Source organism: Polyodon spathula, chromosome 2 (assembly GCF_017654505.1).
Source record: "Polyodon spathula isolate WHYD16114869_AA chromosome 2, ASM1765450v1, whole genome shotgun sequence".
Classification (NCBI taxonomy): domain Eukaryota; kingdom Metazoa; phylum Chordata; class Actinopteri; order Acipenseriformes; family Polyodontidae; genus Polyodon; species Polyodon spathula.
In genome coordinates, this window is record NC_054535.1 from 37,533,872 (window position 1) to 37,556,080 (window position 22,209).

The 22,209-nt window shown below is 39.6% G+C and overlaps 1 protein-coding gene across 1 annotated transcript; it reads right to left on the bottom strand.

The window, feature by feature from the left end:
• Positions 1 to 1,480: 1,480 nt before the first annotated feature.
• Positions 1,481 to 14,758, bottom strand: LOC121327919 (prostaglandin reductase 1-like). The gene is made up of 10 exons (XM_041272268.1): positions 14,676 to 14,758; positions 10,743 to 10,869; positions 10,408 to 10,453; positions 9,785 to 9,844; positions 8,597 to 8,764; positions 7,834 to 7,951; positions 6,757 to 6,912; positions 3,666 to 3,771; positions 2,418 to 2,536; positions 1,481 to 1,751 (listed from the first exon to the last, which is right to left on the bottom strand). Exons 2-10 carry the CDS (start codon positions 10,846 to 10,848, stop codon positions 1,641 to 1,643), a joined length of 990 nt encoding a protein of 329 aa, XP_041128202.1. The 5' UTR covers positions 10,849 to 10,869; positions 14,676 to 14,758; the 3' UTR covers positions 1,481 to 1,640.
• Positions 14,759 to 22,209: the final 7,451 nt, after the last annotated feature.

Genomic DNA, 22,209 nt, shown 5'->3' on the forward strand with positions numbered 1-22,209 from the left:
GGTGGTAGAAATCTCCACACACCTTCACTGCGAAACCCCAGCACTGTCCACTGCCTCACCGCTAGCAAGGTGGTGAAGGCAGGGATAATCAAATACAACGGCTGATCTAACTTAATGTGGGCTCGGTAAAGTGCCAGACACCTATGTAACTGAATTTACAAAGATGTATGCACAGCACAAAGTTACGCAACTCTTTTACAACTAACATGTCAACATGCTTTTTAGAGACCCTACTAAATAGTAATATTCTTCTAAATGAGTGTAAATGATTGACGGGACTCATTTGGTATAGACTAATAGAGACATGGCTCTGTAGTATGATAGGGTACCAGCTTCAGTCACTTTTAACGAAGTTCTTCACTAAAGTTCGAGAGGAGGGTCAGACACCAATCTCTGCGTCACCAAATTGAATCATTCAATTTACACATAATCTAATTAAGATTGCTATCACTATAAATACCCTCTCCACTTACCTCTCAGTTGCATTTTGATTTCATCGTAACCCACCACCTCCCCATCTCCACTTTTCTTAAACAATTTCTATGTTTTGTCAATGGGAGTCTCCGCCTCATCCAGTCGTCTAGGCAGCGAGTCCTCAAACCAACTTAGGTTTAATTTCAAATTAATGTATATGTAGAACATACTTCTCTGTAAAATTGCATACTCCGCATTCTCACTAAAACATTTTGTAAGAATAGGTTTTTAACAAACAATAACTGTTTTTGCAAATATTACAAAGCAGACCATTCATACCTGTGTGAAGTAATTTATTTCGGACCATATACTTAAGTGCACCATTCTTTATTGTTTGGATTGAAACACATACGTGGATATTCAGAATACTGACAACAAAATAATAATATTCAAATTCAAAACACTTTCACCACACTTCATCCAAATCTCCCGAGATCTTTTTGTAAAAAAGTAGCTGAAGTGCTGATGCCTGGACCCAGATTTGTAATTAGGTTATACTTAAAAGTATTATATTCTTAAAAGTAAATATGTTCCTTTTTTGAGGAAACAGATTTGAGTGAGAAAATATAAAAAATAAAATAAATAAAAAAACTTAGAGAACAGTACACTGTTGTTTTGATATGTATTTTATTAAGCAGTGGAACCAATTCTGTACCACCACACCACACCATAAGTGTTTTCTGTTGATTAATTGTGAAAATCTACGATGTACAAATAATCATATCACAAATATTGGAGATAGATGGCGTTGGCAGGATCTGTTTTTTTTTTTCCTCCCAGTAATGCGTGTATTACCTTATGATATAACTGTATATGATAAAATTATGTTTTCCATTTTGGGGCTGTTGTGGACATGTGTAAGAACAAAAACTAAAGGTGACATAATATCATGTCATGGCCTACAAAATCTAGGTTGTGTTATCTAAAAATGATTCAGTTCATCGCAGAAAAAAAAAAAATCTGTTATACATAAAAGTATTTTCTTTTGAACAATTATTTTTATTATTTGTATGTTTTACAAATGAACAAACATACAGTATTTGAATGATTTTTTAAATTGCACAAGAGAAAAAAAGGTGATAGTCAGAGCTATAAAAAAGAATGTTTGTGAATGACAGCAGTGTAATATTTTTTTATTATTGCACAAATGTGAAGAACTGCACTTCTTAAACTGCAATAATAGCTTTGCCAGTGTTTTCTCCCTTCAACATTCCCATAAAGGCTGCAGGCATGTTTTCAAAGCCCTTTGTGATATGCTCTTCGTACTTCAGCTTACCCTGTAAATGAAACAAAAAACAAACATCAGTTGTTTGTTCTAGGTGATTGTTCTTGACGCATGACTTTAATTTTGTATTTAAATGCATTTATTACACTGAGGGCTAGTCATGGTGCACATCAAGAAGTTTTTAAAACTGTCTGGTAAACATATTAAGTCCATACAGGATTTTTTTTCTTTTTTTTTCATGTGCGCAGTAGATCATATTACAGTTGTTTTACAAAGAGGCAAAGATAAGAAAAAGAGTCACCGTTTTCATTTGAAACATAAAAGTCATTGCTACAGAGGGGTGTGCAGTAGTAGACAAAGTAAGAATGTCACAGGGCTGTAACAAGAGCATGTGGCCGTCAGATACTCACACACCTGGGTTTTGAACGGATGTAAACTGAAACATTTTCTGAGCATCCTTTGTATTATTTAACTTTTAAAGGAAATAAATAAATTGTGAACATGGCAGTCAAGAAACCGTATTGGAGTTCAAGGTCATTCAACAAATAACCCATGGGTGAATCTACCATTTTTTAAGTGCAAAAAAAATAAACCCAGTTCATTTGGTAGTGGTGGTGACTCAATGGGAATGCTTATGAAAACAAGACAAGGTGCTAGCAAGTACACCTTTCAGTCAAGTACCCAAATCATATCTACTCAAATGTTATATTCAGTTTACCTCCTTCACCCATGCCATTAGCTGCTTTAGAGTTTCCTCATCTTTGTGTTTCCATCTGTTCACAACAAATCCCTCCATTCTGAGTTGCTTGAAGTTCATAACAGTCTGGACATAAGGACCTGGACAGAAACGGGAAATAAGAATCATTAATGTCCCGATTTTTTAAGTAAAATTTGTACTGTAATGCTACTGTAATGACCTGTTTTGTTGTTATAATCATCATTCTCTTTAGGAGTTGGTGACTTTTTGCATTCCAATACAAATGTGATGTAAGAAGACCATGGCAGAATTTTAAAAGTGGGGGGTGGGGGGGGCATGCCCCCATCAGTGACATAGGGATTTAGTAGCTGAAACCCTGACATAGAAAAAGTGGTTTGAACCAGGGAACATGCTTAAACTAATTGTTTTTTATTGCCCTAGTGTCATACATCATAGCCCCCCGAGAAAGTTTGCTAGCCCCCCAGTTGAGAACTGGTGCTCTACAGAAGTCAAACTGTAGCTCAATCTGACACCTGCCATAGCACTTAGATGGCTGCACATGATTGGAGGAATAAGTCGGTTGTCTGTTTATATTCTTATATTCATAAGTCTAAAATCAATGAGTTAAGAAACATGACATTTTGAAACAACCCCGTGTTCAGATTTTTTCTAAATTACTTTTTAGAATTATTGTGTATAGGGCTGTCTTTTGGTGGACTTAACTGGTATTACTAATAATAATAACAACAACAATGGTAGATTATATTCAATTTTTAAATACAAATTGGTACTTCTGCTTGTTCATTTTCCAACGTTTTGCATACCGTATCCTTGTTAACCAGTGTATGTAAAAAGACTGTAATAATACTTTCGTTTTATACTTGAGGGTTTACAGTACAATGTAATTTTGTTATAAAACAAAACTGTTACTTAGTTCCCACTGACACACAACCTTTTAACAAAGTTGCTGGAATGTTTTAATTGAGTTCCGATGTTGCTACAAGATTGTGCGCTAGCGGCTTCTCAATGACTGCACGAAGCATGTGAAGCTAGTGATCTAATATAAATGCCAGTCTCCAATACATTGTAAATAAATGCCAGAGGCACTTAATTTACGTTTTACGGTAAATCAATTATTTATTTCTCAAAGTAAACACTTTAAAAGACATCCTTATATGTTTGGTAATGCCTGTGTAACACATTCACCCAGTCTAGGTAATATAACGCTTTTTATTATTCTCATTTAACATATAAAATGCAAAGATGTACCTGTCTGCTTTGTAGTGTCGTTGTACAAGGAGATGCCTCCACACACAGCAATCCTTCCAAACATGCGCATCTGCTCTAAAGCAACACTAGAGAATTGGCCTCCAACCTAAGAGCAACACATTTGTTATCACATACTTCCATATGACACTTTATACATTATGCGCCGTTTGAAAAAGTTAACTCTTTCAAACATGGCAGGCCAGTATACAGGCAGACTGCTCTAATATTATAAGCAGGGTTCTTCAGTCACATAAAAAAAAGTTCTAAGCACCACATAATAATATGAACGCTATATTTTTTTTAATTATGATCATTAAGGTCTGATGAACTAGTATTTACATTTTTGAAATATGTAATAAGTGTTTGTTTTATTTTCTACTGGCAAAAATCATTACTTATTTCTATCCCACTTTTAGTATAGAAAATAATTTATTTTCCACATCCAGCTGTAGTACCATTAAATGAACCTTATTAAGGACCTGAATAGGAAGAAACATCACTGTTTTAGAACAGCTGACAGCATGTCACTATGGCAACAATCAGGAGCGTTTATAAGAAGCATGTTTACCATGAGGAGAGCCACTTAAATTAGGCACAGTCTTTGTAACATTTCAAATACAGTACCTTTGTTTACCTCTTTTGTCTTTTAAATGTTAGCTTTAAGATTCAGGGGGCAGGAGATGGTGCTTCTTAATTAACGTCTATCACTATTAACCTCCTACTTAAACCCAATCTCATGCTCCTTCTCTTCTCTGTTTTGCTTTCTCTTCCTCCTCTCCTCCTCCTCCTCCTCTTTCCTTTCTCGTGCCTTTGCATCTGTCTCCTCTGGGGTGTACGAGGGAGTGAATCCGGACTACCTCAGGTCAGCCATGCTACCTCCTCCTCGCACAAGGGGGGTTCTCACCGAGTGAGTCAGAGGAGACCCCTGGCCACACTATCCTTGCACAGCTCGCATGCCTATTCTACCTCACCATGTGAGGCACTGTTCTTCTTTTGTTTGGGACGTGGCCCACTTTACGCTCTCAGTGCCCGAGTCCCAGACTAACCCATCTCTCTGTTGCAGGTTCCCTGCAAGACTTCTTTCTGTTCCCGGCTTCAGAGGCTTGTGCCTCACCTCATTCGAGGGCCGCAAAAGACCAGTCAGGCAACCCTTTACTATCTCGCCTTTCAGGTCCTAATGCACCTGGACTATTCCTATCGCCAAGAGAAGCACCTCTGCCGAACAGAGCCCTTTTACATTTCAGATCCTCAGGAAAGTGACCTTTGACCAAGCTCGGTCCTAATGCAAAGGACAGCTCATCGGTCAGGATCTCTTTTGTATCATAATTTCAAGCCTGGGTCTGCAGCTCATCCCTTTATCCTGGTCCAGGCTCTCTCCACTCGCCACTGTCTTACTAACAGCTTGTTTCTACTTCCTCTGCTATCCTTACAGCCACATTAATTAATCTACTTAAAAAAAAAAAAAAAAAAAAACACAACATTTGCCTTGCTTGTATTATTGCATATATGCTCCTGTGGGACATATTCCCTGAACGTGTATTAATGATATAACTGGACTAATTAATTAAACTGCTGTCTCTTAGGAAAATAGCAAACTTCTGTGTCTTAAGAAAAGGGATCCTTGGTTCCTGGCAGGAATACTGAACTGAAGATCACCAGGGCTAGAAGGGGGGCATCTGGACTGGGTGAGGCTGAAAGGACAGTGCAAAGGCCGTAAAACTGCAAACACAAGTCATTTGGTGCAACGAAGACATAAAATATAGATGTCAACAAGTTCCAACTACAACAATCAGCTGTTGGACAAAAGGAAGCAGACAAAAGACAAATCTAAAAGATCTGAGAGTTAAAAAGGCGAGGTACACAAGTGACCTCATGAAAGTAGCTACTCAGCAGAGTGAAAAGACTGAAAGTATCCAAGCAAAACCAAACATTTGGCTCTCCACATCGAATGCTAAGCAAGGTGCTGTCACTCTGCTAAGCAAAGCTGCAACCCCGGGACTCTGCCTAAAAACTGACCCAAGATGGGACTCTGCCTGGAAACGGACCCAAGAAGAGAAAGCAAGCTGCAAGCGAGTCACTACCATAAGCAAAGTGACTGAGGCCCAGTTGGAGTACTGCCGTAAAACTTACAGCCACTGTTACCAGACAAACCAGTCTGGTCCTGCTGTACACCTAAAACCACAGTATCCAAAAGAAACTGTGCCCTGTTACCTGCGTAGCTAACAGAAGCGAAGAGGACAGAGCGGACGGGCACTGCTGTGGATCCTATACCGAGGACTGAAGACTTTGTTGCAGCTGTTTGCTGATTCCAACGAGAATTGAAAGCTTTGTTGCCAAGTTTGATCCAATGTGGGAATGAAGACTTCATTGCTGAGAGGAGAGCTTTTTGTACTGGACATTTCAACAGGCTGAGTTTCCAACCGAACCAAAAGTCTAAGCTTCAAGGAACCGTTGAGTATAATCCCAGTTGCATTTTCTTTTCATGGAACTAAATTAATTCACTGTAACACATTCACACAGAATTGAACTGTTAATTATTTAGTTTGCACACTGCGTGTGAAATAACTTTTAGTCAAACTTGATGAAATAACTATAAGTAATCTACCTCATATTGTATGAAGAATTTCTTTAAAAGTAAACTTACCATATCTTAAAACTATATACCATTAATAAGCTCAATGTGATATATTCTAAGTGGGCATGTATGTGTGTGAGCAAGTTACTAGCTACATTACATCCTGCTTGGTTGTTGAGGTTGCTGCTTGGTGTGTGAGGAGATTGGCAGTGTCATATTTCAATTGCCTCGCTAGCTGCTTGAATACAGTGAAAGCTTTTGACTAGGGTTTGGTGCTTAGACTAAGAGATTTACTTTCTGACTTTTCTGATTTCTGTTTAACATTTGTGTATTTAATAAAATACTACTATTGATATTCATTGTGTCTAGTGTGTGTATGTGTATTCATAGTAAATCCTCGATCTTTGTAACACGTCAACTAAATATTATTAATAAGCAGAAATAATCAACCCAGATAAACTCTGAATTATCAATTATTGAATTGTTCCTACACTCCAAATGAGAATTTGAACTTACATTATCAAAATAGCAGTCATATCCTTCTGCCGAACATTTCTTCAATGCTTCTTCCAAAGAGCTGACGGTTTTATAGTTGAAGACCTCATCAAATCCAAGTTTTTTTAAATAAGCAACCTTTTTGTCAGATCCAGCACAGCCAACTACCTTTAAGCCCTAAAATAAATAAATAAATAGATTATACAACATGAAGCCTTTTGATGACATTCTACTGGCACTGTAGTCCTACAAAAGTAGGAACAAGAACATACTTTAAACTGTGGCATCCATTAAAAAAAAAAAAAAAAAAAAAAACAAACAAACAATAAAAAGTGTAGTTCTGACTCCATCACCATCTCAACTGGAATTCAACACAGTTGTGTTTACTGTAGCGTGTTGTTGGCAAAAAAAAAAAAACTAAAGGTTTACCCTGTACTGCACTTGGTATAGTACATATATGTAGAAGCAATAAATGAGATTTTGTGGCCCACATCCCACACCAAGATCAAACAGGATATTAGGTCAACATCACCCATCAATTTGTAACCTAGTTCAACAAGCCCTACAGTCTTCGAGACCTTGCGGGTGTGAAATGTACCGTCTGGTTTTCCGAGGTGGTTATTGAAAGCTTTTTTCTCATTCATAAAGTGGATTTTTGACATTTAAATTCCAGTATCATGGCAGTGGCAGTAGTCTGCTGACAACCAACAGCTAATTCATATAAATAAATTGTACTGCAAAATAACATATGCTATAATAACATTCATTTATATTTACTTAATTGTTTGATCTCTTTCCATTCATCTGCAAACTGTACCTATAGTCCATATTGAGACTGAACTCTATCTCTATCGCCAGCTGATACCAGAAGTAGGCAGAGTTAATTTAAACATGCCAATAAACTGCTGTCTCCAAAAATCATAGAGTATGACATTTATCACCATATTTATCATGAATCAGACCAAAAAATCTGTTGCAGCTATTAATTACCAGGATGGTCTGGAAACACTGTCTATTTATATTCATAACTCCCATTGTGTAAACTGTTTAAATGACCATGGACAGTGGGTGCCTAATAAAAAGATGAGAAGCACTTACTTTTATTTTAGCAATCTGCCCAACCACCGAACCGACAGCTCCAGCGGCAGCATTAACCAACAAGATGTCTCCATCTTTTACCTGGCACACTTCCATGAGGCCGTAGTAAGCCGTTAACCTGCACAAAGAAAAGAACATCACTGCATTACTGTTAGGATTACTTGTATTACCTGCAAGGTATTGGAAGGATCACTTGAAAATGTCTCAAAGTGTATAAAGTGTTGTACGTTGTATGTAAGCTGCCACTTCAATAGGCAATGGACAAGGTTAATCACATATGGTCTAAAATTTCTGATCATTTGAAAGACATTCAGTACACCTGAATATCATTTTACAGACAGTTCTACCTAAAATCTCTGATCAGGGATGGTTATACTAAAATAAATAGTAAAAGAAACATAAATTCAATGACAAACCACCCTTGGTTTATCTATTAATATCTCAATCCAGTTGTGGACCAATTAGAAAGTTTGACCCACCTCATTTCAGCAGTATATGGCAAATAGTGTAGGACCTCCCAACATAATACATTCTGGCATATAAGTATTTATGAAACAGAGAGAAACCTTATGGAGCTGTCTAGAGGCAAAAACCACAAACTTTATAACTTTAATTAACATATTATTATTATTATTATTAATTCAAGGATGTTATACTTAAGTGAGAGGGAGAGACTGGGGCAGGCATATAATGTTACTGCTCAACTCAGGTATGGCAACTGGCATCAAACACACATTTTGCATGGCAACGTAGTGTACTTTACCCTGGCATGCCAATGGTTCCAAGCCCCAATGACTTGGGGATGCTTTCTGGCCAGTCTTTGAGAAGAAGCTGCAGATCTTTTCCATCAGAGATTGAGTGAGTTCTCCAACCTGTACTGGCAACCACATGGCAACCAACAGGGAAACGGGGGTTTTTACTTTCAACAATCCTGGAATAAAAAAGTAATGTTACAGTACAATGAGCAGTTACTCCTTCCTGTTACACCCATTATAAACATTCACCACAGTATTTTTGCACTTTTACCAGTTTCCCATGCAATGTACCATACTGTGCCCTAGTTTGCCTTGCTTTTACTATGGGAAACTTTTAAAAGGGCCCCTACATTAAATATCAAATGCTACTGTGTACCGATAATGATGTAGATCCTGCACACAGCACGGTCTTGGTACCAGCATTAATACGTATTACAATACCAATTTAAAGAATGGTCTGTTTTCATAATGAACTTTCAGGTTGAAGCAATGTATGCCCTACAGCTTAAAAGGTCAAATATTGCAATTTTAAATAAGGTGTAATACTGTTTGCACAATACATACATGTATATAGCTGGAAAGTGTAGGAAACTAAAATGACTTTTAGAATGCAACACACTGCTTGTAGCTTTTACACTGCTTTCTCTTGTATAGATGAAAGATTTTTCCATTTTCCTTTTGTTTCAATTGTGCCTTTATTCATTTAAATTCTAAAATAAGATTGTCTTCATTAGTTTATAGTGAGTTTTATACTGTTAAAAATCTTTATTTCTTGCTTTGCCCTCAAATCAAAAGGGGAGCGGCCAACTCCAGACAAACACTGTATAGCTCCTGAAATATTCTGTTATCGAAAGAAAAATATGGAAGAGCAAACATTGTGATTAAACTTCTTAATACGTGTCTATTGTGAGCATTTCTCTTCATGTTAGTCTGTGACTGAATAAAGCCACAGTAGAAATAAGGTTGAATTCCCCTTTATAGTAAGCAATTAGTAACAGTATGAAAGTCTAGTTTGTTATTTGAAATCACATCACCCATCATTCTGAATATGTTTGAATCTCCAACTGCAATTAATGAGTAGCTACAAAGCAATTGACAAAAATAAAAATGTAAAAACAAACACTTCACATGTCCACAGCGTTAGCTGTAAATGTACTCAATGATCTATTACTCCAGAGAAAGGGTTCCCTATTTACCTAGCAATTTGAGCTCCAATCATCACGTCGCCTTCCTTCATAAGGACTACGCTGTACGGCCTGAAAAATAAAACACCCAATTTGATTATTTCCCTAGAAAGCAGTTTATTGCCATTAAGCTCAGCATGGGACACTTCTGAACTCCAACATTGAGGAGCTACACGTAGAGGTAGCTGTATGTACTGTATGTCACACTTAAATTTGTATTTCAATCTGACTGCTTTTCCAACTGGGATAAAGTTTTGTTTAGGAACATCATAATCTGTCTGTTAATATTGTCTGAGGATGCACGTCAATAACATACTTTTTATATACTTAACTTCTGTTTCCCCCACCTCTAGATATATCACGTTGGACGCAAATACTAAATTCACAAATCAAAGTGCAACAGTATTTATATATAAAATGTAAGTCTAATGTACAGACGGTTGGACAGGTGTCTCCATATACCCCCAGATCCTCAATGCAAAATGAAAATGTAATCATAATTTCATATAAATTATATAAAACTATAGGTTTTCTTGGAAGGAGTTATTAGTGTCATGTTGGAAAGCACATATCAACAAGGACTGAATTAGGTGGGAAAGCACTTTTAAACCTACATGTTTTTTCAAGATTCTTACCTCATGTATGGATCAACACTGAGAAAAACAGCCTCAAGCAGGACCTCTGCAATAATATAAAAAGAGGCAACATATTACATTTTAAACATATTCACAGACATACTAGCCTTCAACAGGTAACCGGGCAGGTTTTGAAACAGGTATTCCAATTACTGGTTTCTGAGATATACAGTAGTTATTATTACCCAAACAAATTAAGTGATTGGACCAACCTTAGTCTATACTGTATTGTCATTTTAAGCAACCAAATTAATAAATCTAGTGCTACCCAGCCTGAATTCATACTAAGCCATTCAACAAGGCATACACTATCAGAAAACATAAGGATTCAGTACCTCCATCTTTTATTTTTGGAAGTTTTTCTTCTTTCATTTCAAAATCGCTGAATTTCGGGAAACCCACAAAGTGCTTGCGCAATGTCCAGGTCTTTGCATTCACCATATTGGTAGTTTTGTGTTAAACCTGGAAAAAAAGCAAACAAACAAACAAACAAACAAAAAACTGTTAACACGGAATGCCCAATTGCTTTTTGTTTGTTGTCAATTTGAGTAACAGGGAAAGGATTGGAAACTTTAAGTACATATAAAAAAGAAATACATATTCCGAACTGGTTATATTTAAAAAAAAAACAACAAAAACACACACTATATATATATATAGTATCAGTCGAAAGGTTGAGTACACCTGCTTGAAACCAGGTTTTTCATGATTATCTATGCTTTTAACTGTATAAACTTGTCTATAAACACTTAATATTTAATTATATGATACGTGTACTTATATACACAGCTGATAATCATAAGTGAATTGCATTCAAAAATTTAATTTTTAAATGAAAATGTAAATCTTGTCAATTTCAATTTCAATGGTCACCCAAAGCAAGAGGAAGACCAAGTCAGTTAAAAGTCTGAAATGTGTATAACACGGTGTTAGAACACTGGCCTAAGTATAAAAGTGTCTTTGGTAGATGTTCTTTGAGTTAACTAGCATGTTATCTAATTAACCTTTTATCACCAATTATTGTTAACAGGTGAGGGTCCATGATTACTATAAATATAGGTAGCATAGGCACAAGTTTGTCATTCCTGAATGTAAGTGAGCAGAAAATGGCAAAATATGCTCAGTTAAGCAAAGAAAAAAGACAGTCTGTAATTACTTTAAGAAATGAAGGTCAATCTTTAAGACAAATCGCAAGAACTTTGCAAGTGTCTGTAACTTCTGCACTCATGAGGACCGAACAAGGTCAGGCAGTGACCTCAGAATCAGAGAACAAGTTCATTCAAGTCACAAGTCTGCGAAACCGACGATTAACTGCCCCTGAAATACAAGCTCAACTAAATGCTACTAGAAGTACAGCTGTTTCAACATCAACTGTTCAGAGGAAATTGCGTGAAGCTGGCCTAACTGGAAAAATTGCTGCAAAGGAACCAGAGTGCAGAATAAGAGGAAGAGACTTGCCTGGGCCAAAAAATACAGAAACTGGACGTTTGAGGAGTGGAATACGGTCTTATGGACCGATGAGTCAAAATTTGAAATATTTGGGTCCAACCGCCGAGTATTTGTAAAACGCAGAGAGGGTGAGCGCATGAGTGGTTCCCACTGTCAAGCACGGAGGAGGCAGTGTCATGGTCTGGGGTTGCTTTGCTGGTGACAGAGTTGGTGATCTTTACCAAGTCCATGGCAAGCTCAACCAGCATGGCTATCATAGCATACTTCAGAGGCATGCCATTCCATCACGATTATGGCTAGTTGGACAGTCCTTCATTCTTCAGCAAGATAATGACCCGAAACACACCTCAAAGTTGTGCAAGAACTATCTGGTGAAGAAGGAAAGTGAAGGAAAACTCAATCTAATGACCTGGCCTGCCCAGTCTCTAGACATATCACCTATCACCTTCAAAATCACACATCAAGTTAAGTGGCTTCCACCTGTGTTAAATTGTAGTGATTAACATGATTTCAGGATAAATTCAGCAGTTTCTGTAGGTTCCCTCTGCTGGGTAAGTGCATTTCAAAAGCAATGACTCAACCATGAGTACCAAGGCACTTTCAAAAGAACCACCAAGACCCTGCCTGGATCAGGCCGTCCGTCCAAACTGGATGACCGAACAAGAAGGAGACTGATCAGAGAGGCTACCAAGAGGCCAATGGCAACTTTGCAAGAGCTACAGGATTTTATGGCCAAGACTGGTCAAAGTGTGCATGTGAAAACAATATCCCAAGCACTTCACAAATCTGGCCTGTATGGTAGTGTGGCAAGCAGGAAGCCATTACTCAAGAAATCACACCTTGATTCCCGTTTGAAGTATGCAAAAAAACACTCAGGAGATTCTGTAGCCATGTGATAAAAAGTTTTGTGGTTTGACGAAACTAAAATGAAACTTTTTAGCCTAAATGCAAAGTGTTATGTTTGGCACAAACAACACAACGCATCACCCAAAGAACACCATCCCTACTGTGAAGCATGATGGTGGCAGCATCATGTTATGGGGATGTTTCTCAACGGCAGGGACTGGAGCACTTGTCAGGACAGGAGGGAAAATGAATGGAGCAAAGTACAGAGAAGTCCTTGTTGCCAAAGGTTTTCCCGCACCCTACAGAATTTCCCGCACCCTACAGAATTAATCAATGATGCTTCAAAAAGTCCAGTGAAACCTGATGAATAATGTTACGTTCCATATACTTAATGAATAACTGACAAAAAAACTGAAAACATGAAATATTGTACTGCTATTATTAATGTCTCAATCCTAAAATTCTAGGTGATGCAAAACTTTTGGCCATAGCTGTAGATTTTATTGACATATGATATGTGTTATCAAGTTTTAATTACGTGCCCAGTCCCAAAGAGATGAGCTTTGTTGACCACGTAAATACCACCATGTCGTGCGCTAGCTCATAAAATTCACTCGGAAAGTATTTCAATTGCATTTGTGTGCATCATTTACACATGAGTTTTAGCGCATTAAAAATCTTGAATTGAAACATAGCTAATGACCTTGCTATACATGTTCTGTATAATTTGCCTCAGAGACAAATATGTTGATTGGAATTTTCATTGGGTGGATGGAGGTTTGCACACTGCAGCAAGGGCGGTGGCAGGTAAATCAAAGACAAGTGCAAAACTCCAACTAAAGCGTTATTGAAGAAGCCAAAATAATACAAATGCAAGTATACAGCAGGGCAGCTCGAAAGAGGGCTCTTATAGTTCTGGGGTCTCCAATCCTAAACCAATAGTAACGTCCCCTCAGCACAAACCCCCCAAATCAACCATTCAGAGCACAAACAAACTGTAGCATTTTATGACATTCATGCAAAATAAGCATTGAAAAAGAACACTTACAATTTGGTCAGTCCCACCCCCCCTCAGCACAGTCCCAAACCCCTACATGTTTTGCAGCAGTCTCTCAATTCATAGCCCCTCTCTGATACTATACTTTTTAAAAGGTAATTTATGTAGAGTGTGGCTATGTACCTCTTTTAGGAAAATGTAACTACATAATGTCAGAACAATTAAACATATTATCATTATCTTTGCTTTTAAAGGTTTGTTTATTTCAACTGTTTTTTTTTCCTTTATTGCAAACAAAACTCAGTATCACATTACAAAAAAAAAAAAAAAAAAAAGTGTCAATGCTGTATTTTAATCTAAAAAGCAACAGGTATTTGATACCCTAAAACGTGTTCCGTTAAACACATGCCTTGTGTTTATTATGTTTATTAGAACCGTTAATTCGACCTGACCGTTTTGGGATCCTGCTTAATAGCACGTGACCCCACGGCTTGAGTTGTTTTTTTTTTTTTTTTTTTTTTTTTACAAACTGTCACAACCCTGCTGTGCAGTTGCAAAACACAAGCACTCGCAGCTAAAAATAATAATAATAATAATAATAATAATAATAATAATAATAATAATAATAATATTAACAAACATTGTTACTAAAACTTGGTGTAGCGCACAGGTAACTAGTTCAAAACCTACATTTTATTTTATTTTCCTGGAACATTTTGTTTCATTATGCAGCTACCTTAGAAACAACTTGATTTGTGTTGCTTGAACTTGTCGGAATACTGTTCTAATATTACATTAAATATGATAATACTGCGACTTTAAAAAAAAAAAAAACATAACATTAGCTGTATGCGCCTCGCTAGAACATCATCAGAGATGTACAGTATATATAATAGTTTAAGCCATATTTTGACTTTTGTGTTTGCAACTTTGCTGCTTATATTTTTAACATGTATATACTTAAAAGATTGCTTACCTGATGTCTAATGCAACTCTCCTGGTAACGTCTAAGTGGAATGTGTTGACTTCAAACGAGTTTCTCCTTTTTATCTCCTGCAGCAGCCAGCGCTGTGGGGAATTTAGTCAACTCTTATTGGCCAAACTAGTACTAATAAACGTTCACCTAGTGCACTGACACAGTGACTTGTTAATAATTGAAATGCAAACACTGTACAGATTAAATTTAAAAAAAAAAAAAAAAAAAAAACTGTAACTGCACCTCATGATAACAGTATCCAAGCGGTAACACCTGGCAATGGTTTCCTTGACAGCTTATTTCTTAACATTAACATGCCCATGGCACTGCATTTAGGAACAATGGATTTATCAGCTTCAAAAAGTTCGTATTTTCGACGGAGTGAATTTGCAGTATGAAATGTCCATATTAGTTCATGGGATGGTACGCAGCCCGGGAGGGAAGTGGGGACGTGACACACACACACACACATATATATATTTCTGCAAATGGGCAACAATTAGGCTCCTCCTGGCAATATTCTTTATTTCCTTGGACAGGTTTGTTGTTTTTAGTTAGCTACACGATTAGAATACAGAGCTCAATGAAACTTGCTCAAAGTACCCAGTGATAACGATCTCTCCCCCTCGTACCAAGACACCACCAAACTCCCCATAGTTCAGCAACCACGTCACACACACAGTTCCAACTATTCATTTTTCTGTATTGATTCTCCACTGATAACATTAATAAAATAATCTGAACAGTGCACCGTTAAGAATTTTGTATGCTTGAATCAGATCACCGCGTAGTCTTCTTTGTTCAAGACTGAATAGATTCAATTCTTTAAGCCTGTCTGCATATGACATGCCTTTTAAACCCGGAATAATTTTAGTCACTCTTCTTTGCACTCTTTCTAGAGCAGCAATATCCCTTTTGTAGTGAGGTGACCAGAACAACACAATATTCTAGATGAGGTCTTGCTAATGCATTGTATAGTTTTAACATTACTTCCCTTGATTTAAATTCAACACTTTTCACTATATATCCGAGCATCTTGTTGGCCTTTTTTATAGTTTCCCCACATTGTCTAAATGAAGACATTTCTGAGTCATCATAAACTCCTAAGTCTTTTTCATAAATTCCTATTTCAGTATCCCCCACATGATATTTATAATGCACATTGTTATTGCCTGCATGCAGTACCTTACACTTTTCTCTATTAAATGTAATTTGCCATGTGTCTGCCCAGTTCTGAATGCTGTCTAGATCATTCTGAATGACCTTAGCTGCTGCAACAGTGTATGCCACTTTTGTGCTGTCTGCAAATTTAACAAGTTAGCTTACTATACCGGAATCTAAGTCATTTGTGTAGATTAGGAATAGCAGAGGACCTAATATTGATTCTTGTGGTACACCATTGGTTACCACACTCCATTCTGAGGTTTTTCCTCTAATCAGTACTTTCTGTTTTCTACATGTTAACCACTCCCTAATCTATGTGCATTCATTTCCTTGAATCCCTACTTCATTCAGTCTGAGAATTAATCTTTTATGTGGGACTTTGTCAAAAGCTTTCTGGAAAGCTAAATAAACCCTGTCATATGCTTTGCAGTTATGCATTGTCGATGTTGCATCCTCAAAAAAATCAAGCAGGTTAGTTAGACATGATCTCTCTTTCCTAAAACCATGCTGACTGTCTCTGAGGTTACTGTTACCATATAGGTAATTTTCCATTTTGGATCTTATTATAGTTTATGTTATATATTTGTGCACAGCATGCACAAAATAGTTACACTGTAGATTAACACATATAAGGCTGCATGTTAGCTGCACTATAAAAGGGAAGGCACCTGTGCACTTCTGGGTTCTTGGGGTTCTGTGTTCTGAGGTCTGTGATCTGTGTGTAACTGCCTGAATAAATAACATTTGGTTTTGTACAGTTCTCCTTGTCTGGACTCACTTATTTCTGGACCCAAAATACATAACGAATTGGTGACAAGGATGGGATCTCGCTAAAAAGGATTCAGCACAGTTCACGAGGCGTGAGCTGGGGGTAGAGATAGGGCAGAAGAAGCAGAAGGGAGCGATTAGTAGGACAGAGTGCCGGCTAGAAAGGACCTGACCTAGGATAGAAGAGCAGGCGAGGCCCACTCTAGTAGCAGACCAGCGAAGCTGTACATGGAAGCTAGGACAGAAAGTGGTCACTGACTGAAGGCGGTGATGCCGACACGAGCCCAGGGGCGAAGGACCCAGCAACCAAAGACAGGATACAGAAAGTGATCACTGACTGAGGGCGGCGATGCCGACACGAACTCAGGGCCAACGGACCTAGCAACCGAAGACAGGAAACAGAAGTGGTCACTGATTGAGGGCGGCGATGCCGACACGAGCTCAGGGCCGAAGGCCTAGCAACCGAAAACATATATGAGGGTTATGACTCGTGGAGCCGCCCTTCAGAGGAAGATGGTCCCGGAAGACTGGGACACGAAAGGAGATAGAGAGGGAGAGGTACCCAGCATCTGAGACTTCTTTAAAGGGGCGCTCGTTAGACCCCCAATTGGCCGAGACTTCACGCTGCCTGGGACCTGAGATAAGAAAAAGGCACAGAGGTTAGTATGGGACTCGAGCATGAGTAGCCATGTCCCAAACTGAGAGTATAGAACAGCCTTGAGTGAGGCAAGATAAGCTCAGGATCTGTGAAAGAACAGAGTGTGGCCGGGGGTCCGCTCTGACTCACACGGTGAGAACCCCCCTGAAGGTCAAGGGTTAGCTGAAGCCTGCCCTGAGGTCGGGAAAGTGAGATCACTTGCCCCCCAAAAGGATGAACCCCCGGCACTTCACCAAATCACCCACACCGTGAGACAAACAAAAGACAACATGCCAGCACATAACATAAACAAAAGACTAGAAGGACAAACGGGACAAACAGGAGAATGGTTAGTAAATTTAGTAGGATATGACTATGTGTATACCTGCTGCTCAGTGGAGAGGAAAAAACCCCTTGAAGCTAATTAGGGGAAAACCTCTATTGGCTCCGGCAGACAGGTAGCCCCCATTTCAGGCATACTAGCAATTTTGGAATGGGCTGCAACTATGTCAGAGGGAGATGAATGAACATAAGAATCCACTGCAGAACAGGACCAGCGCCCCATGGTCTTGATCAGGATCTGATTGATGCTGGCCCTTGCAGCGGAGGTGGCTGCACTGATACAGAAGGAATGGGGTAAATAGCTGAGGAGGGAGGCCTGTCCTGGAGAGGAAGGTGGAGAGGTGGGTTGAGAACCAGAGACAAGTGACGATGGATCTGGAAGAATTGATGAATAGAGGGTCCAGGAGGGGAGGCAGAGTTTCCTGCATGAGAGATACCTTGACATTGCTGAAAGGGCAGAGAGCAGACTTGGTCCTTGAAAGCTGAATGAATTGACCGCACCGGAGTTGGTCTGTCTTTGAAGTGCGCAGCCGAATAAGAAAATAGGAGTTGGAAATAGAAGAGAGGTCACATAAACGAATATCCACCGAGGGGAAGCAAGAAGCTGAGGGAACTGTGAATTCAGAGCTTCTGAGAAAGCCGCTGTGAGGCAGATGGTCTCCATGAGTAGATCCTCGTAGGGGGAGAAGCAGCCTTTCCAAAGAGTAGAGATGATTCTAGCATTTTTAGAAGGAGCAGCAACTATATCAGGGAAGGATGAATGAATGTAGGAATCCACTGCAGAGGAGGACCAGTTCCCCCACATTCGTGATCAGGCTGGGGGGGAAAGGGGAGAGTCGAGGGGGGGGGAGGCCTGCTCTGGAGGAGAGGGTGGAGAGGAGGGAGGCCTGCGAGGAGGCGAGGGCGAACAAACATGAATCGGCTACTGGGGAAGCACGGCTCCTTTGCGCCCCATGTTCTAGTAATGAGGGCAAAGATGAGATGCCGCCTTTCTATGTGTTAGTTAATACAGGATCGATCAGAGGTTTGCTACTATCATGTCTGCTTGAAATGGAAAAGGTAAACTCACATTCAGAGATTTGGGTTTCGCAACACCAGTTATTCTCTTAATAGTGGAAATCCTTAACTCATAATCAAGACAGATTTCCAGTCTCGTACCACATCTCAAACCAAGTATTAATGCTGTAACATTTGGGAGGAATAGGATTGCTGAAGAAGTGACCCGTATTTTGATTAGATGGAGATTAGCGTTAGCCTTGATTGTGGGAATACTGCCACGATCTGCGTATTGGAGGAAGGCTGGAGCATTGTTGGCTCTGGAGAAGTGCAGCTGCAGACTTCAACAGTAAACTAGAGCGACTTTGCAGCTGCGGTAGTGAACACATCTGAAGAGGGAGTGGAGATATGCTGTAGTGAGGTGCAATTAACAGTAGAGGGCGTGATCTGCTGAACAGAGCAGAGGTCTGAGGAAGAAAACAATGGAGTGCTGTCAGTAGTGTGCAGAGGCCCAGCTGTGAGAATAGAGATTTGCTGAAGCAGAGATCTGGAATAGAGACGGAGGACTACCATCGGTAGAGTGTGGTGGTCTGCTGCAGAGAGTAGGGATCTGCTGAATACAGTAGATATTGGTCTTTTGGTGTTAAGGCCGATTTAAATGGAGCCAGAGATGGGGCTGCTTTTGGGCAGCGATGAAGATTGCAGAGATCTGAGACAGCTGCAGAACCAGAGAGGATGAAGAATATGTTGCTCCGAGGTGTCTGCAAAACCTATTGATTGGTTGGAAGCAGTTTATTGTCTATTGGGAGTAGGAAGACATTGACTGAAACATTGATAAGTTGTAGGACATGGTTCCATGACTGACTAGCGGCTCGCGTTGATGAAGTGGTGACTTTTGATGAAGCTGGTCGGACTGGAGGAGCAGCGCCAGATGAGAAAACACGAATCTGGGAACAGGAATAAGTCACAGGAATGGATGCGTGATGCAGGAAAGCAGGGCGTTACTATGATGGTAGATACTGAGCATCTCAAACAGCTGAGTAAGGTTGCTTCATGACCAGGTCCTTGAAGAGGGGAACTGTTGAAATTGGAAAATGTCAGTTGCTACAAAAGGTTGAGGAGGAGGTCTCCTGTAAATCCCTCAGAATGACAACAAACTGCGGGGATGTGTAGAAAAGCTGTAGCGTGTGAGCTTCACAGTGATAGCAAACCAGCTTAGTGACTGTATAAAATTTGTGGTGTTACACTGCCATCTAGCGGTTATGATTAGAATTAACCATTGGCTTGAGTGAAGCTGGGTAGAATACTTGGTTATTGTGATTAAAATCCTTGTCGGTGTAGAACAACAATTGCTTACTCTTTTAGATTTTAATATCTTTGTTACATGTTTTAGGACAGTCAGTCATGTATATGAATACGTTAACGCAGTATTTAGATGTCACAATTCGGCAAGTTGAACGAGCCCTCGCAGGTTGTAAAAGCCCAGCAGCAAGCAAGCCAGAAAATTGCAGTACTGAGGTACGGAGCTCGCAGTGCAGATTAAGCTGCCTGGTCACCATGGTTACTTACCACTCCCCGCAGTCACGCAATGAGGGCGTTGCCGTGGTAGCCATGAACTGAGAAGCACTGGTGGAAAAGTTGCAAAACAGCAGTGTTGTTGTGACGAGTCGAAAGCACAAACCGCCACACGGAGAAATGGAGCACGAAACTAAATGGACGGTCCCTAAAACGTTGAACGTAGCCAATAGAAGTTCAGGGCAGGATCCTGTGAAGGAACGGTAATTTTGCTGGCTCTGGGAGCGGAGGAGGGGCGCTTGATTGCAAGCGAAGAATAAAGGAATGTTCAGCTGACAGATCTTTATGGTAGATTAAATAGAGGAGCAATGGCAAGGCAAACGCTGACAACGGGAATGTCGATGTCTTGTTGAAGGAGCTTTAGAGATTTTAGTGGAGGGCCAGTTTGTCTAATGAAGACGTGGATGAGATGAGAAATGGAGCTGCGGTTTGAACGGTGCTGTTGCTGGGCTGGAGGCTGGAAAGAGCAGGAAAGACTAACGCTGGAGCTCCTGCAGCCGAATGGAGAAGCTGAATGATGAGAAACAGCACTGGAGCAGGTACGAAAATATTTGATAATATCTTGGGAGCGCTGCATAGAGAATTGACCTCCAGTGAAAGGCAACGAAGTATAGATTAGCGGAGAAACACGAAAAGATGGCATCTGAGCGTGTGCTACAAAAAAGAAACACTAGACAGCAAAAGTGCGAGTGATCAGGGCTTAAATAGTAAATAGGAACTAACTGACAGGAAATTGGAAACCCCCTTGCTGCACGCCTCCTGAACTACACAAGCTAACATTTAAAAAATAAGAAAAGAGCAGAAGGATGGCTGCTATTGGAAGAGCCGAGGATTTCCTTGTTCGACGAAAATGAAGAAAGTTTTGAAGCGTACCTGGATAGGCTTGAGCAGTACTTCCGTGCTAATGAAATTGCAGATGAAGGTAAAAAGAAGGCAGTTTATCTAACTGTGGTGGGCCAAAAGACACATGGCATGCTCACCGACCTTATTTTTCCAGACAAACCTAGCGAAAAGGAGTTTGATGCGCTAAAGACTGTGCTGAAGGGTTTTTATATGCCAAAGAAGAACCTTATCACCAAGCGATACCATTTTCATACACAGAACCAACTGGAAAGAGAAACTGTAGCTGAGTTTCTGGCACAGTTAAAGAAACTATCGGTAAATTGTCGTTTTGGGACATTTCTGGAGGAAGCTCTACGAGACCAGCTGGTTTGTGGACTCTGAAGAGCTAAACTAAGAGACAGGTTGCTGAATGTTGTTTCTATGAAGGACCTAATGCTGGTTGCTGCTATGGAGATTGTCTCGGTGTACGAAAGCACAAAGAAAAGCGCAAAGCAGTTTTCTCAAAGGCCAACTTTGTCTACCAGCGCTGTCAAGGGAAAGACGGCACCAATGGTGAAGAGGAGCCCTTGCTTTTGATGTTCAGGAACGAGCCATGCTCCAGATTCCTGCTATTTTAAGGATTTACAGTGTTGGGGTTGTGGAAAAACGGGACACGCCCAGCAACTGCAGGGTTCAACTGCACCGAAGAAGAAAGCAGAGACTGCTGGAGAACACTGCAAGACATGGGCCACTGGCGGGGCTCCCTACCTCGCAAATTGGCCAATGGACACCTGTGGCAGTGTGCCTCACCCTTGTGCATATTTTTATGTTATATGTTGTATGTATTTTGTTAATATTGGTGTATTGTAGATGGTACATGGGATATAATATGGGTTATGCACACAAGTGTTTAAAATGTATATTTGTATTTAGGCACGAGGATTACATAGCACTTCACGTGCAGGTAAAATGTAATAATATGTGAGCACGGGAAATTGCACTTAATTAATTCACATGCAGTTGTACTGAGACGCCAATTGAATGATTGATTAGCAATCAAGTGTCGGTACAGCTGCATAAAAGCAACATGTTTTCATTCACTCGGGGTTGTGTGTTTGGTGAGAGAAGAATGGGTGTGGAGAGGAGAGAATAAAAAAAACTAAAGTAAATATAACCGTTGTTTTGACTCACCATGTTTGTCTGTTAGTCCACTGTTTGTTTAAGTGTTAG

Excerpts from the sequence above, each read along its gene's own strand:
- LOC121327919 (XM_041272268.1), bottom strand. The coding sequence starts at position 10,848 with ATGGTGAATGCAAAGACCTGGACATTGCGCAAGCACTTTGTGGGTTTC. Across the intron at positions 9,845-10,407 it reads AGTGTTGATCCATACATGAG|GCCGTACAGCGTAGTCCTTA; the intron begins GTAAGAATCTTG and ends TTTATTTTTCAG. Across the intron at positions 7,952-8,596 it reads GGAACCATTGGCATGCCAGG|GTTAACGGCTTACTACGGCC; the intron begins GTAAAGTACACT and ends TTCTTTGTGCAG.